This window comes from Strongylocentrotus purpuratus, unplaced genomic scaffold, assembly GCF_000002235.5.
Source record: "Strongylocentrotus purpuratus isolate Spur 01 unplaced genomic scaffold, Spur_5.0 spur5_scaffold_12, whole genome shotgun sequence".
Lineage (NCBI taxonomy): Eukaryota > Metazoa > Echinodermata > Echinoidea > Camarodonta > Strongylocentrotidae > Strongylocentrotus > Strongylocentrotus purpuratus.
Genome location: NW_022145597.1, coordinates 21,749,421 through 21,766,298, shown reverse-complemented (window position 1 = coordinate 21,766,298; position 16,878 = coordinate 21,749,421). Strand labels below are relative to the sequence as shown.

Genomic DNA, 16,878 nt, shown 5'->3' with positions numbered 1-16,878 from the left:
GCACTTTGAAAGAGGCATATGTCTCAAAAGGGAACGCTGAAATATCAGTAACCACAGCATGTCTTTTCAAACATTACCAGGTAGTTGATGAGGAAATGTTCTTTGCGATGAAAGGCAGAGAATTCCCCCCATTTTTTTTTCTGTGGATGAGAGAGTCATAATCAGATATAAAGTTTCGGTCTATTGCCCAACAAGAATGGATCAATCACAAATCCGTCTTGTGGCAACATTATAAAAAAAAAAAAAATTATCATCCAAAATATCACAAATCACTGATAACCCATTGTTTTGATTGTTTGAGAAATTCCTTTATACGCATTATGAACCACAATAGCGCTTTACTCTGAAAAACCCTCTCTCCCATCAATTTTTTTTTGCTACCGGAGTCGAGATTTACCAACTTTCTTTTTAAAAATCTTTATAAACATGGTTCCGACACTGGAAAGGAACACTTTACAGAATCTTTGGATTTACACCAGTAGCCGGTTTAGGACGCTGTGCCCAGACATAGAAATCTGATATCATACACTGTAAATGTGATTTGTGATTAACTTGTGTGTTATACACCTCAGACTGGTCTACATAAACTGTACTCCATATATTTTTCTTATCAAGACAAGAAAGAGGGTGTCTCGATGTGATGTCATTAAACTCCCAGAGATTTCTGAATACAGTCTGAAACAGAGATATTGTGAATGGATGTTTGCTACGAAATATGGATTTTTAAAACAGCAAGACCAGGCCACCTTAATTATTTAGTGCTACAAAACTTCTTCACATCATTCGACATATTCAAACTTTGAACATTGGATTAGCAGATGGATAATTCATGAATGTAGACCTTTTTTGGAACGTTTATTCTTTGGTGGGATAAAATGGCATGGATTTTGAAGCAGTTGCGTCGCCTTTATCACGGGGGTAAGAAAGACATTCTATTGCTGTTTTAGTTGTTAGTGTTGTTGCTGGTGGTGTTTGTTTACCTCTTCCTCCTCCTTCTCCTCCTTCTCCTTCTTCTCCTTCTTCTCCTTCTTCTCATTCTTCTTCTTATTCTGCTTCTTCTTCTTCTTCCTTATCTACTCTCTCTTCTACTACTTCTTCTTCTTTATCTTCTTCTATTTCTTCTTTATCTTCTTCTTCGTCTTCTTTTTCTTCTTTGTGAGAGAGAGAGAGAGAGAGAGAGAGAGAGAGAGAGAGAGGGGGGGGGGGATATCACTTCATTGATGTTTGCAGGTAGAAACCCTTGCCAGTCATAATTCTTAAAGGGTCTGAACTGTAAAAACAAGTAGACTGCACGCCAAGGTTCTAGACATGTAGCTGCACAGTTCACACAGCCAGACACTGACAATATTAGGCTAAGCTCAAGGCTTTATGGAAATTTACATGTGTGTGTGAATACAGAGTCTGAACATGTAGACTACAAGTACGTATAACAAAGAGGTTGGGCCCGAGGATGACTAGAAAATGTCACAACGAACTCTGTTCTTCTCATCTGCAGCTTGATGTACTGCAAGAAATACACTTTTTCACTCATCTCTTGTCCTCTCACTGTTTCCATAGCAACCGTACTTGCGCAAAGATTAAAGATATCTTGACCGTGGCTACAAGTAGACAATTATCATTGAGCTATTTCTTTTTCATTACTGCCTCTGTCTCTCCTCCCTCTTTCTCTTTCCCTCTCTCTCTCTCTCTCTCTCTCTGTCTGTCTGTCTGTCTGTCTCTCTTTCTCTCTCTCTTTCTCTCTCTCTCTGTCTCTCTCTCTCTCTGTCTCTTCCAGTCTATTGATTTTATCTTCTATCTTCTTTCTTGTTTCCAGTTTAAAATACACAGGACCAGAGCGCAATTTATGTAGTTCTAGGAAGCTCTAAAAGAGCGCTAAATAGATTGAAAAAGAGAGTTCTGATTTTGTATAATATATCTTAATTTATCTTCAATGTTGATGTAATAATCGTTTTAACATTGCTATGTGTTTCATGTGCTTTTATTGTAAACATAATGAATTCAGATCTCTGGCTGCTATTTTCAGTATTTTTAAAGAAAAAGTCTTCATGCACCAGACACAGTCAAAGTCATATCAAAATACTTATTCCACCTAGAAGCAAGGCTATCCTTTCATTTACTAAATGTTGTAATCGTGCTAATCCTCACTCCTCCCTTTGCCCCCTCCCCCACGATGACGCTATCCTCACATCATATACTTAGTGACAGTTAACTCCTGACAGAAGAAATATGATGTTAGGAGAAAAGTGATTAGTATGTGCCATGTTTGAGTGAATCACTCACAGGATTTGTTAAGGAGCTATTAACGAGAGGAAATTAGCTATCTATTAAAGGAAAAATCCACTGACAGCGTCTTGCCATAATTGATCTGTCTAGGGCACTCTGTGGATACTCAATCACGTAGATTGATGACAATTACTTTTTATACTTTAAGTGCTTTAGGTGGTTTATACCACCTAACTTTTTTTTCTTTTCTTTTCATCTCTCTTTTTGATTTGCTTTTTGCAAAGAATTCTTCTTGACACTCAAATTAGATGTATGAATACTTCTTATTTTATTGATGTATAATGGAACATAATTTAAATAAAAATATCGTCTATTCAAAGCCTAAAAGATGTAAATTCACACACTTCAATATCTAGTGTTGAAACCCTTCTGGCCTAAACAGACAAATTATATGATAAAAAAAGACTTATCAAAAATAAGAAAAACTTGTTTCATGAAACTTTGAGTGATACATGTTTGTAGTTACGTGGCTCTGTTAGGAATAAAGATATTGTGATTGATAAATAAGATCTGATGGAATAAAGGAAATATCTATGCATTCATTCTTTGTCTGTCATTCACTGTGAAAATAGTGAAATAATGTCATTTTCGAGGTTTTCCTCTATCTTTAAGATGTAAATAAATGAAATAATATCATCTCTGGATGTTCTCCTCTGTCTTTAAGACGTTAATAAGTGAAATAATGTCATTTCTGGATGTTTTTCCTGACCCCCAAATCATCACTCTTCATCTGCTCGTTCATGTTTCATTAATGACTAGTCCCTACACCACCCCTCGCAAGGCATCAGGAAAGAGCCGTTTCCCCCGATGGCTACACCAATTTTCTTCCTTTCCTCTCGAGAAAGCAAGCGAAGAAAGCCCAAGCATTCGGAACATGCCTCCTACTGGGGCATTGGAACTTGCTCCATGCAGCGAGGATTACCTAAAAATAGTGTTTCTGTTATAATATCGCTAATTATCATATAGTAAAGTCTATCTGGCTCCCCCACCTGGTCTTCGTCTTTCTTAGGAGTGGTCGTGCAGCTTGGTGCATCACCGAATGGAAGTTTGTTTGTGTGTGTGTTTGATCCGCGGACTTGTCACCTTTCCTGCAAAGTGATCCCAGCCGTTTTGGATTTTTATCTCGAGCATTGACCCTACATGATTGGATACAGAGTAAATATTGGAATCCTGTGCTAGGAATGGATCACGTTTAAAATTCATGATTGATGACTCAATCTTCTGTGGATATATTGGAATTACTTGTATTATTATGTGTATTGTTGATTTGACAGGTAGTGTTTGCCTGGGGATTTTTTTCTGCCGGAATGGAACAAAGCACATTTGAAAATGGATTCTTTAAAAACAGCTTTTGTTGATCTTTTAATTACATTTGAATCTTCAATCAGTAATTGTATTCATGAGGTTTTTTTGGTTTCCTAAGGTTTGTAAAAGTGATGGATTATATTTGGATTGCTTATAGAAGATATATCTGTAGAACAATTTAATAGTATAATGAAATATTAATTGCTTGTATACTGAAAATGAAAAAAGAAGATATGGATTTATAATGCACTAGAAAGTGTATATTTTAGCATCTCTTGAGGAGAATCTCAATTTAAGGAATAATTAATACTGTATGCCATTCTTCTAAAACCTGAAAAACAAAGTTCCTCAATTCAAAAGTTTTGAGAAGAATGTCTACATCTTTTTCTGTTTATGTTATCTTTAATCTTCTGGCATGGTTCATATAAATTGTTAAATTGTTCATGATGTAACAAATTGAAATTATTTCCAGAGAGGTGCCAAACACTGATTTTTCTTTCTGAAGTTTTAATATGAAAAAAGAAGAAGTATAAGTGAACTATGCAGTCATACATTGGGGGGGGGGGGGGAGGAAGGAGATGTTGGATGATTTTTTAGTAGAAAGATGAAATAGCTTTCATTTTATTATGTGGAGGAATGCATGGGGCATTCAGAGTCTATATGCTTGCTTAAGTTTTCCATTTAATACATAATTCAACAAATGGATCAGTTTGTGGATCTATTAATTATTCTGCTTTCTTGCAAAGTATTTTGGTGTCTCTACCTGCTTGAGAATATGGTATTTAAAGCTGTTTTTTCCCTTCCTCCCTGGATAAGTTTTGACTTTTAAAGACAGTTAATTGGTAATGTATAAAACAGTCTAGACATTTCTGAGAAGTATATGTCTAGAGACCATTCTTGCAGACACGTAGTATCAATTTCAACTTCTGAATATATCAGGCCGTCATGGAAATACATCTATTCCATCCAAAGGCTTTTCTAGTTTGCTTGCAGAACCATTTATGTATGTTGTACCTGCTTCGGGGTATGGTGTCTTGGCATTTCTACAGCTGTTTTTCCTTTCCTTCCTGGATGGGTTTTTACTTTTCTAGATGGATGATGTAATTTACAGCGTGTCTGCGGGGGTTGATGCATCGATCTTGTTTCATCACCATGTCATCTCAGCAAACCTGTCCTATTCATCTTGATTTAACGGCATAATTAGACCAGTAACCCGCTACCACTATTTTATTTTAATCTCTACTATTTTCTGTTCATACTTTCACTATTATTTTTCTGCTTTTACAACTTCTAAATCGTCAGCTTTCTCTGTTCTTTCCTTCTGCTTATGACTTTTCCCCTCTTCTTTCTATTAATTTTCCATTCTGTCTAACATTTCATAAATCTTCTTCTGCATTATGTACCAACATTTAATGGTAATGAAAACATAATTGTCATCTTTGATAATACTTCTATTGATATTTGGATTTGCTTTGCTTTATACAGTCATATTCAGTGTCCATCTTCATTATCTCTTGGCTATTTTTAGAATCTATTTTGGCTGTATCCTCCTTTAATATCCAAACGTCTGACTTTTGTCCAGCCGTTATTAAACGTTTCCCATAATCTGTCTTCTTTCACAATTGTTGTAGTATACACTCCACCTGTGCAGTCTTGACTGTCCTCCTTGTGATTGCTTTCTTTTCCTTCTCTCCCCGATTCAATATCTCTCCCCGATTCAATATCTCTCCCATGCTCTTCTTCTATCTTATGGAAATGTTATTATTAGTATTTTCCCCAATTCATTTTTGCTGAATCATCAACTTCTGTGCTGATATCGAGCAAATAAATTGATTTATGCATATAATCATTTAGTGGGCGTAAATTCATTCATCATCATCCTCTAGTAAGTCAGCATTTTCCCTCATAAGAGGGGATAGTTGCTTTTGCGCCATGATGACACTCCCTCCCTCCACTTCTTTTTGTCTTAAGCATCATCCTCATTTATACCAACCTTACTGCTTTCTTATTTTCTTTGAAATATTTGCTCTTCCTTTCCCTCTTATGCCATCAAATTCCAGATCCCATGCTCTTTTCACAGGTTCACCGGTTCTTCCCTTCTGGTAAAATGTAAAAGATGGATAACGGTATAAATATTTGTTCCTCGTCAGGCTAAATAGGTCTTTGTAAGATTGTTAAAGTCCAGAGTTTACCCTGTATGAACTTCAGATCATCATTATCATCATCATCATTATAATTATCATATCATCATCGTCATTATTATCATCATGATCATTATCGTCTTAATCATCATCATTATTACTATCATTACTATAACTTTTATTATTATCATCATCATCATCATCATCATCACTTTCAATTCAAATGAATTTTATTATTAAGTCTCTAAGAACTCAATAGGTTGCATTGCACATTGTTTGTTTCATCAGAATATGGCGACTCAAAAATCATTTATCAGTCTCATTTGTCCATGGCTTGACATCGTGTAGGAAATAGACTTTCATTGCTGACTTATTCAGACTCCATTCACATACCCTTTATAGTCTAGTAATTGAGACTAATACATTTCTTTTTAAAGACAGCCCTTTTCACAGAACTTACAGGAAAATAAATTATTAATCAAGGCATATAATGTCTAACAATATTGTGAAATCTTGGCATTCAGTGCATCATCAAAATTCTTCAGGTACAATAGTGTTCCATAAGTTAGTATCGTATATAATTCTTATGCGTTATGAAATCCTCAATATGGGTCTGTTTATCAAGACTACTAGCGAACCTTGTCATAATACTTTGGATCATATAGCATCTTCCTCTAAGAATAAACCCTATTGTTGATGTTTCTAATTGGTCGTGCTAAGCACTCTGCTTCCTCAGTCATACTCCTCTGACATTTCTTCCTTTCATATTACAATTTCTCTCGAGTGCGCTTTTATTACTATTTCTCACATCTAGTGTGACTTTGTCGTCATTGAGGGGATGGATCATTGCAGCAGTGATTCTAACATTTTGGCTGCTATCTGCAATTCTAACATTTTGGCTGATATTTTTCTCTTAGCCTTGTTATTTTGTATCTGACATTTAAAATACTGTTGCTCTACAGGTGGTCGATCGATGACATCACTGTGATTTTGTGACCTCTGCCTGCTACTACTTACTTTCTGATCGCAGATGCTCTAATTTGATATACTCCAGTTGATCTAGTGGTATCTTACAGACGTGTATCCTACTGGTCCTGCGGATTGTGCACTTGTATTTCAGTGAAAAGATTGTGGGTTCAATTCCCCACATGGTGGCTACATTTCTGTCTACATTCGTCTCATGATCCAGTTGCTGTAATTTCTTTTGGTGAATGATTTATTATGGAGCTGGGATTAAATTTAATCTGTAAAATGCACTTTGCACTGATATCAACTGCTGTATATAAAAAGACAAATTTATTATTTGAAAGTACTTCGCCCTTGCATACTCTCAATCAATCGTTAGTGCTTTATCGTTAATATTATTTTTTATTAAGAATTGGGCCCTCTCGTCTGCTACTATGTAGCTTTTTCCTGGAGTTTTTTTTCTGAAATTCAGAATCATTATTAGCAGCTCTCTTCGAGTTTGATTTCTAAACACTACATTTTAGGCATTGTTAGTTACCTTGACAACCTGTTATTATCAAAAGGTTGAATTCACACTTTACCTGTGACCCCCTAAAAGCAGGACCGGAATACCGGTATTGCCACTAAGTGAATTTAGTTTTTAGCCATGAGTGAAATGGAAAAATTATCATGCAATATTCAAAATTACTTTTGTTCACCAAAATGTACAAAGAAATATACTGTATAACTATTTAAAGATATTTTAGAAATAAGTTTTCATTAAGTTGTCTCGTGTACCGGTATCTATATAACCAATATAAAACTACCTGTATTTTTTGTATAAAGTCTTCGGTTATATTTCATTTTAATGTAATTCAGATTTAAGATAAGAAAGACTCAATGTAGGCTACCTGTAAGATATGACCGTTTGAAAACACCAACTCAATATATTTTTAAACTTTAAGACAAAGAAAAGCTATGATTTTTTTAGATATGAACATTGAAAATATATATATACTGTAATTCATATACCGGTATATTAATGTTCATCACATCAGAAGAGATCTGTTTTGCAATATTAGGGTAATAATGATAGAAGTGATTTCCCTACTTGAAATTTTAATTTCCATCAATTCCTGAGAGAGTTGAGCCCTGTAGCAGTAGTCAAGATAGCGGGAAGTAGTCTGTAGTGCTCATTATGCAACCCACATTGGTAGAGTCATGATGATCATTATACCAGTCATATGACGATGCTATGGGGAATATCAGCGAGGTTACTTCCAGCGAATCATTGTATAATTTCATGCTTTGTTTCATTCAGAGAATATGATACAGAATCTCGAGCTCTTTGGAAGGCGCTCTGAGGAGAAAATTACTTCGGCATTGCGTTGCTCGACAACCTCCGATATTGAAGACATCAGTTGATCTGTCTTCTTTGGATATGACTTGAAATCTATATGTGATGAAGTTGGTTTGGAGATTGTAAGGACAAAGCAAGAAGATGGGAGTGGATCAGATTTTGTTCTCAAGATCTTAGAAGATCTTAGAAGATCTTAGCAGTCACCTATTTGCAAAGACCACCTGTTTTTAAACACTGCTTTATCCATTGAAACTGATACTAAACTCTGCTTTTTTTATTTGCTAGGAACAGATTTCTAAGATTGACATCTTATTCGCAGTGTGTGTTTCATAGAGATATTAATGATTCTTTTCTTCACAGATGAAAGTGACTACAGGATTGTACTTTGAATAAACTTCAACTTGAATTGGACACAGACATTATAGGCATGGATTATGAATGAGCTTGTGTGTTGAATGGAGCAAGCATCCTATCAGTGGAAACGCACATTCATTAGAAGAAGAATAAAAGAAAAGGAAAACATTTTTCCTTGTTTCGAGGAACTATCGTTCAACATGCCTTGAAGTGTGGTTCGACAAATAACTAAAACTCCTGATACCAGCAGATATTTTTTTAAAACTTTCTGAACAAAAAGACGTGCTTATGATGTCAATGGATTAAAAAGCTTGATATAACTTTTGGAGGGGATGCTTTGAGAGCTAGTCTCCTTCACCAGACTCTAGTTTGTGTGCTTTGAGCAACCATGAATTGCTCCTGCAAGACAACGAGTAAGAACAATTCACACCACATCACAGTGGACTGTTCAGTAGAGTCTAAGGAACATTCTACCTCAGTTGGTAAGTCGGGAGGTGGACGAGAAGTAATTCAAGTAAAGAAAGAGAAAGAGAAAGAGAAGGAGATTTTATAATGGGTTGAATATATGTTCTGTTGAACTTTTCCCCTTTGGAATCACTAATGTGTGTCTAATGAATCTGTATATGGTGCTGGTGAATTGGAGCGAATATTGGTTGATTGGCAGATTGATTGATTGATTGATTGATTGAATTATTTATTGACTAATGCATTGCAGTTTTTGTGTTTGTATATTAAACAGTTTTAATTGTTTGAATGAAAGATTATATTGATGGTTTGGTTTGTTGGTAAACTTGCCTCGCATGTATAGAATGATTAAATGATAATGGATTATTTCAGTTTGGTTCCCTTCTTTTATATACTCAGGTTACAAACAAACAAAATCAATTTGAATTTCTCTTATAATGATTTTGCATGATAAAACCTAAGCATCATTTACAAATAGATCATTATTAGTTATTTCCCTCCCTTATATGAGTAAGAACTACAAACTTATTAAAATGTCCACATTTGAAAGAAAAACAAATTATGTGAATATTATATAATTAAGTGCCCACCCTCCCTATCCCTCTCTTAGAGGGGCCTACATCCGAAGGATTGATAAGCTTGCTCAATGTACATGGTAGGGTACATTGGTTGGGACGATACATCCCCAGTCATCCCCAGTAGAAGACCAGCAAAGCACAGGTGCACAGAGTTTTCAAGCTAGGAACTATTACGACTCAACTACCTTGACTGATTAAACTAGGTCTAAATAGTCAAATGTGACTGGATGCCAGAAATACAACCAACAATTCAACAACAGCCCCTCTCCCTCATTCCCGGCCCGCCCACTCAGTGTTATTTAGGGTACGCATATGCTCATTACCTCTTTTTGAAAGCACCCCCTATCTGAGGACTGCCAACATTTCCGAACCCCCCTTTCGCGAGCTTTTCGCGGGCTTTTCCTGCCTTGGAGACCCCCCTAAATCAGGAAAAATGCTCAATGTACCCCCCTAAACTCGGAATAATTTCTCAGGAGTCCAAAGAGATGAGAGAAAAAAAACACCCACTTTTTAAAGAAATCTCCTGGTGAAAAGTCAAATACACCCCTTTTTTACAATTCTCGGGCCGGACTTTGTCGCACGAAAAGTACCCCTTTACCGGACATTTTGGCAACATGTATGCGGTCATTTCGAAACCTGAGTGGGGGGGCCGGGCCCTCATTTCATTAACAACATTTTACACTGCATTCCTGACAGTGATAATGCAGGTATGATGCCACACATCCATTTATGATCGTATAAACCTGTTGACTCCTGAATTCTCTCATTCCCATTGACTTAACACAGGGACTACCCGGTTGAAGTAGACAATAGGTTAACCTTCAATGTTTTGTTTCTCTTTTTATGACGGTATACTCAATTGGATCAGAATGGATGCTTGTATTAACCTTCAATATTTGTTTCTTTTTTCATTACAGTGCTAACTCTATTGGATCAGAATGGCGACCCCAATACAAAATCAGAGAGCGGAGTCACAGTTCTTCATCAGGTATTACTCAACTTTAAAAAAAAAATATATATATAAAGTCTGTTTGAGATATTGATGAAGAATACGAGCGGGGGGGGGGGGGGGGGGGGGAGAGAGATAGAGAGCAATATGAGAAAAGGCCTTATAGTTGCTAAGCATAAAGAAGGAGAGGAAGTAGAGAATAGAATATAGAGATAATCAAACAAGAAATCTTAGATGAAAAAGAAACAAAACAGAAAAAGGTTCAAGTCAGAGAAAGGGGAAAGGGTAGGTAAAGGGCATGTACAGAGGAGGGTTTGGGGGAGGGAGGGTTTGAGGGAGGGAGGGAGAGAGAGGGGGAGGGGGAGATTGTTCAGGAAGAAAGAAAAGAGAGGGGGTGTTGATTTTACATACAAATTCAAAGTCAATTTTTATACAAGAAAGAGAATGAGAATATAGGAGGGGGTGGGGGAAGAATATTTGAATACCTTTAATGTTCTAATATATTTCTAAAAAAGTATATGATTGATGTATTCATAATGCAATGATATTTGCTTTTTATCTTCGAAAGGTAGGGACTTAGTTAAGAAAGGAATATATAGTTTGTTATTTTTTATTTGAAGCTTTACCTAATAAAGACATAAGAATACTTATATACAGAGTTAAGGAGAGGTAAAATGAGGAGTTATGAAGTAGCTAAGAGAGACTGAGAAAAAAAGTGAAATTCAGAAGGATCATTTTAAATTAGATTCAAAATTTATATCCGTTGACATTTCCACCTTCCAGTTCACGTTTGGCTATTAATTCAATTTTTCTTCTTCACTGTACATTATGGAAGTGCTTTTTGTTGCAGCATGCGATAGTGTGGGTATTCAAGCGAGTGCCTTTATTCCATCCTTATCACCATGGCAACCAAACTGATTACCATGGTAATGCAGTCTCAAGGTGTCCAGAGTGAAAATTTCAAGAGAAAAATTCCATGGTGGAACGTGGGTGGTAATGAATCCATTTCAAAAGAAATATTCAGTCACATTTGATGATTGTTGTTTGCTTTTTTTCTTCTTTGAGCAAGATCCATTATTAGGTGTAGCAGCGTAGGGAGAATGGTTGCTTGATAATCATCACAAGTAGGTTTAAATTTAAATTTTGAGGTCTCATTTCCTGAAGCAAACACAGCAGAGCAGAAATAAGGTTTATTCTGGAGAAAGATTTTGAGTGCTACCTACAAGAAGGCTGTAAGAGCTATTTAATGCAATGGCAGTAACAGTCTCCTTGTGGGCAGAAAATGATTTACAAGTGTAATGTAATATTTTGATCCACTTAAGCTTATGCATCAATCATTGTAATCGACAATAGAACAGAAATATGCGCATTAGTGTTTCAAGTAAGAAAGCGTTAAGACGAGGTGGAAAATTTCTAAACCCCTTTTTGTGTGTTTTTGTTTTGTTAAATTGCAAATTGGCAATTATTGCAATGGAATCTTTGCTCAAATCTTCCCTCACAAATGTTCTATATTTACATGATGAGATACAACAAAGCAATAAAACAAAATTAATCTTTAGACAAAAAGGTATGAATTTATATTGCATCTGAAAAGAGAGGGTGCGGTAACTTTGTATTAAAGTATAGCACCCTTCTGGCTCCAAACGGCCAATTAATCATCTATAGTACGTCGATATTACTTTTCTGCCTATTTTCCATCCACGATTCCTCTCTTTTGTTTGTCGCCCTTTAGTGTTGTATGGATGACAACCTCTCGGTCGCTGAGATTCTCGTTCAGAGGGGAGCCGACGTGAACCGAAAGGACGAAGACCTTTGGAGCCCTCTCCACTCCGCCTGTGCGTGTGACTCAACTGAGATCGTACAACTCCTCTTGAATGTAAGTCTAACATTTTTAGTCTTGGTAAAGACCCAGATGTAACATGATAAGTTACTTCAAAAGAAGAAAACAAAACTGCTGCAGGAAAATGTTGGTTCTTTTACCTGACTGTTAAGGAAGCTTGTGGATTTAAGTAAGTAAGTAACCAACCAGGGGAACAACAGGTTTCAATGATCCCCAAGGGACTTAGATATAAGGATCAATGGAGATAATTCTTTAAGCATTTAAAAATCAATTAATTTTTTCTTTTTTTCTTCTTCTTTCCTTTCTTATTTGTTAGCAATTGTTGGAATACAATTTTCATTTTCATATTTTGGCTTACTGTTCATTCTTTTGATTTACTGTGACAAGTGCTTGAAAAAAAGCTGCGGAATGTCTGTTATAATTGCCATTCTTCAATTTTCATTATCTCATTGTAATCAGAAACGAAGAAGACCTTTACCAATAAACACCAAAGGGTAATTACATGACTGTATGAGGGTCTTGCTTCTCATGATGCGCATGAAAGATCAGAATAATTTGTCACTGGGGATCTTAAGCTTACTGCCTAATCTTCAATAACCTTTCATCTAGAAGATATGGTATTTGTTCTGATGATCCAAGTATTACAATAATGAAGGGGAGTATGAGATAATTGGAAACTCTCCAAACACTTCATCATATTTCTAACTACTATGACAGAAATAGCAAAACATACACCATTCCAAGCTCAAACAAATTCATGTGTTGATGTTCTAACATTTGTGAGAAATCTTGTTAGTCGAATCTCGTTCTTTTCAGACCACTGGGCTGATTTTTTTCTACGATAATAACTTTTTAAAAGTCAATAAATATTCATATACATGTAAATGAATGGTTCTGTTATGTGTCTGTCTTGTTGCTATACCATGTGAAATATATCTAGAAAATTAAAAGCAGAGAAAGAGCTTGCATATGAGGAGATATTTGTGTTTATCAAACAACATCGCGCTTGTAGGCCTTTACCTGGGAGTACTGTCAATAGTAGGTGCCTTAAATTCTATTTCTGAATAGACTCTTGGTATTGTTTTGGAGTTCTTGGTATTTGATTGTTTCCTGTAATTGTCCTTTTCATTAATTAAGATGTTTTATTTAGATCTTTAAAGTTGCATCAGCATTCCTTGATCGTTATCAAATTTAGTAGCAGGCAGAGTAGCTAACTGCATTGTAAAGACAGACAGCTAGGGTTTGCTTGTTACATCATTTACTGTGTCACAAACTCATTAGTTGCTAGGGCATGAGTAATTTACTGGTTCCTGCAATTATCTGTTTCTCTCTCTCTCTGTGTCTCTTCTCTTTTGTTCTCTCTCTCTCTGTCTGTCTCTTCTCTTTCTCTCTCTCCCCATCTCTCTCTCTCCCCATCTCTCTCTTCATCTCTCTCTCTCTCTCTCTCTCTTTCTCTCTTTCTCTCCCTACCTCCCTCCCTCCTTCCCTCCCTTTCTTTCCCTCTGTCTCTCCCTCTTTTCCCTTCCCCTTTTCTTTTCAATTCCTGATTAAATTTGTTTCTTGTTTCATTATTTCTTTCTAATCTATTATCTCCTTTTTCATCTGTTACTTAGAATACATGATTTACACACCTTTAAAAACAATGACGACAACATCTATAAGGACTTGGTCGTGTATCATAAGAGTTATGATTGATCAATACCCGATGAGCCATAGACTTACGCTCACTATTAAACTTACCATCAATCAAAACATTGCTCTTTCTTCGAAACTTTTAAGGACAAGTTTTGCAAATACTTTTTGAAAATATCAAAATAAACGATTCTCAGACTGTGATATAGCTATAAAAAGAAAGTTTTTGTCTTTTTATTTTAATAACAGTAACAGAGGTAATGACATTGTGTACATACACTTAGGACTCTTTAGTATTAAACCTATCATAACTAAAGACCTAATTGAAGATGAAATTTGCCAAATCATCGCCCTCTTGCAAATCTTCCTTTTCTCTTTTTTCTTTATGTCATTAGCTCATCATCACTTCCTTTTTCTCATTAGTGAGGTTTACACGACACTCCGTTAACTTGAAGTTAGGTCGTAATTATAAACTTTGAAGTTATCTTTTAGTTTGGGACTGTTGGATGTACTCATGACTACAAAACTTAAGATAACTTCTTTTTCTTTTTCTCATCAGTGAGGTTCACACGACACTCCGTTAAACTTGAAGTTAGGTCAAAATTATAAACTTTCAAAGATATCTTGTAATTAGGGACTGTCCGACGCACCTGTGCTTACGACACTTTAAGATAACTCAAAGTTATGTGCCATGAGGACACAACTAACTTTGAGGTTACACCAGCTTGTAGTTAAATTTGGATGCTCGTTATAACGGTTCAGTGTGAACCCTCATCGTTCGTGGATCGTTGTTTATATAACTTTGCAAACTTTGAGGTTTTGCAAACTTCAATTTTATGATTACGACGGTACCGTGGGAACCTAGCTTATGATGATGAAATTAGAACAAGCTGGCGGACCTGTTCCCATGCCCTGAATGAGATTATCTCGTTATGGCTGTCGATTGATGCAGTTTAGAGAGGACGGCACTTTACACTCGTCATAATATTTCATCACTTTCATACCCATGCCTATTACATGACGGCTGCTCAGACTATGTTATTGGATGTTTGATGTCTGATGTTTAAGCGGCAAAACTTGTCTGTAAATGTTTTATGTATTTGTACATTGATCATCTATGGGATTTAATTTCTGTACTTATTTGAGGGATTATTGATTAATAAGTGGTAAGTACTTTATGTGTTTGTCTTAAACGAAACCCTTTTTTATAGATGCTGCCACACAATTCTTGTACTTAAAATGTGTTTGTTGGATGATGTGCATGTGTAACCATGTAGGTCCATGGTGTAACACAGTCAAGATACATCCTCTTTCAACTCTCGTGTTGGATAATTGCTTGATGTGAGAGTGATGTATGTACTTGTTTACTACTTGGATCTTGGTTGGATTGGACCTCCCTTTTTATTTGAATTGGACCAACTAGGAGACATTTATCTGGAAGGAACCTGGTCATGTTTCTATTGACAGCAACAGATAACAAAGAAAACAAGTCACACTCAAAGAGCACTAGAAATTAAGGATATTAGTTATAATGAAATTGATGATAATGATAATAATAATAATAATAATGATGATAATATCAATAAAAAAATATACTAACAATAATGATAATGACAATAATAATGATAATAATAATAATAATAATACCAATAGTAATAATAATAATAACAATAACAACAACAACAACAATGCATGGAATATATAACATGTTTTCGAATCAAGGCACTTTTTATTTCATGGCCACAGCACCAACCACTGTAGCGCCCTCTAATTTGTTCTTGTTGTTGTTTTATGCTGTAGAATGGAGCAGACCCGACCGTGATCGACGTCGATGGCAACGTCCCGTCGGACCAAGCACCTGCTGGCTCAGAAACAAAGATGGTGATTGAAACTCATATGAAAGACAATGGTAAGAGTCTTGAACATATTCAGTAGGATCAGAAGAAATTTGGTCTACATGTGATAGTAATATTCTGTTTTTGTATATTGCTTAAGCCTCGGTCACAAATGCCATTACGAAGTACTACGGAAATTCGGGAAGACCATGGAAAAATGGGGAGATTTGTGACCGTAGCTTTACATCACATCATGATAAATGTCTCTAGCTCAGGCAACCGTGGTGCTTGGTGCATTCAAGGAAAAAAACTAGACCAGGTACTACACTTTGGTGGAGTGTAGCATATATGTAGATCAATATGTTGGCAAAGGCTTTAGTGCTGCAGCAGGGAGTTGAACCCCAAACCTTGCCGTTCACAGTCCAAGACTTATCCTCTAGATCTTACATCTGAGGAAGGTACCTGAGCCATAGATAATTGAAACTGTCACTGGTGAACATCTTTTTTCTTATTTAAACATATTTGTGGCTTACACCCAGTAAATAAGATCGATTGATCGATCTGTATTGAACAACAAGTCAGAAAAAATCTTGAAACCAGTGGGACTTGAACCTGCATCCACTGCTTTTTTCTTCTTCACGAGCCTAGTGAATAATTTGAGATCAGTCCTACTAAGAATTTGCCCTTGATAGAACCTCTAAGAAACAAAGAAACTAATGAGACTCACCTGATCAAAATAAGATGGAGGGATCGTTTAATAAGGGGTGCCGTTACTGATTCTGTCCTTATTGGCCACTACTAAGAATTTGCCCTTGATAGAACCTCTAAGAAACAAAGAAACTGATGAGACTCATCTGATCAAAATTAGATGCAGGAAAAGTTAAGGGGCGCCGTAACTGATTCTGTCCTTATTAATAATAATAATAATTATGGTGGCTTCTTATATAGCGCACATGTCCGCATGTCCTGATGCTCCTGGCGCTGCCCTGATTCTTACCTACTACTACTAAGAATTTACCCTTGATAGAACCTTTAAGAAACAAAGAAATTAATGAGGCTCACCTGATCTAAACAAGACAGAGGAAGATTCAAGGCGCGCCGTAACTGATTCTGTCAAAGCTGTCACACACACCCACCAACGACTGCCGTAACTTCAACCACACGTACACTATTCTTGGTCTTGAGTCATTT

The 16,878-nt window shown here is 36.1% G+C and overlaps 1 protein-coding gene across 3 annotated transcripts in view; it reads left to right on the top strand.

Annotated features, from left to right (window-relative positions):
- LOC587143 (unconventional myosin-XVI) overlaps positions 1 to 16,878 on the top strand; it is a 116,557-nt gene that overhangs the window by 16,609 nt on the left and 83,070 nt on the right. For all 3 annotated transcript variants that reach the window (XM_030982114.1, XM_030982115.1, XM_030982113.1), the window contains exons 4-6: positions 10,349 to 10,419; positions 12,113 to 12,256; positions 15,653 to 15,761. In XM_030982114.1, the coding sequence (XP_030837974.1) occupies positions 10,349 to 10,419; positions 12,113 to 12,256; positions 15,653 to 15,761 (324 nt within the window). The remainder of the gene's footprint in view (positions 1 to 10,348; positions 10,420 to 12,112; positions 12,257 to 15,652; positions 15,762 to 16,878) is intronic.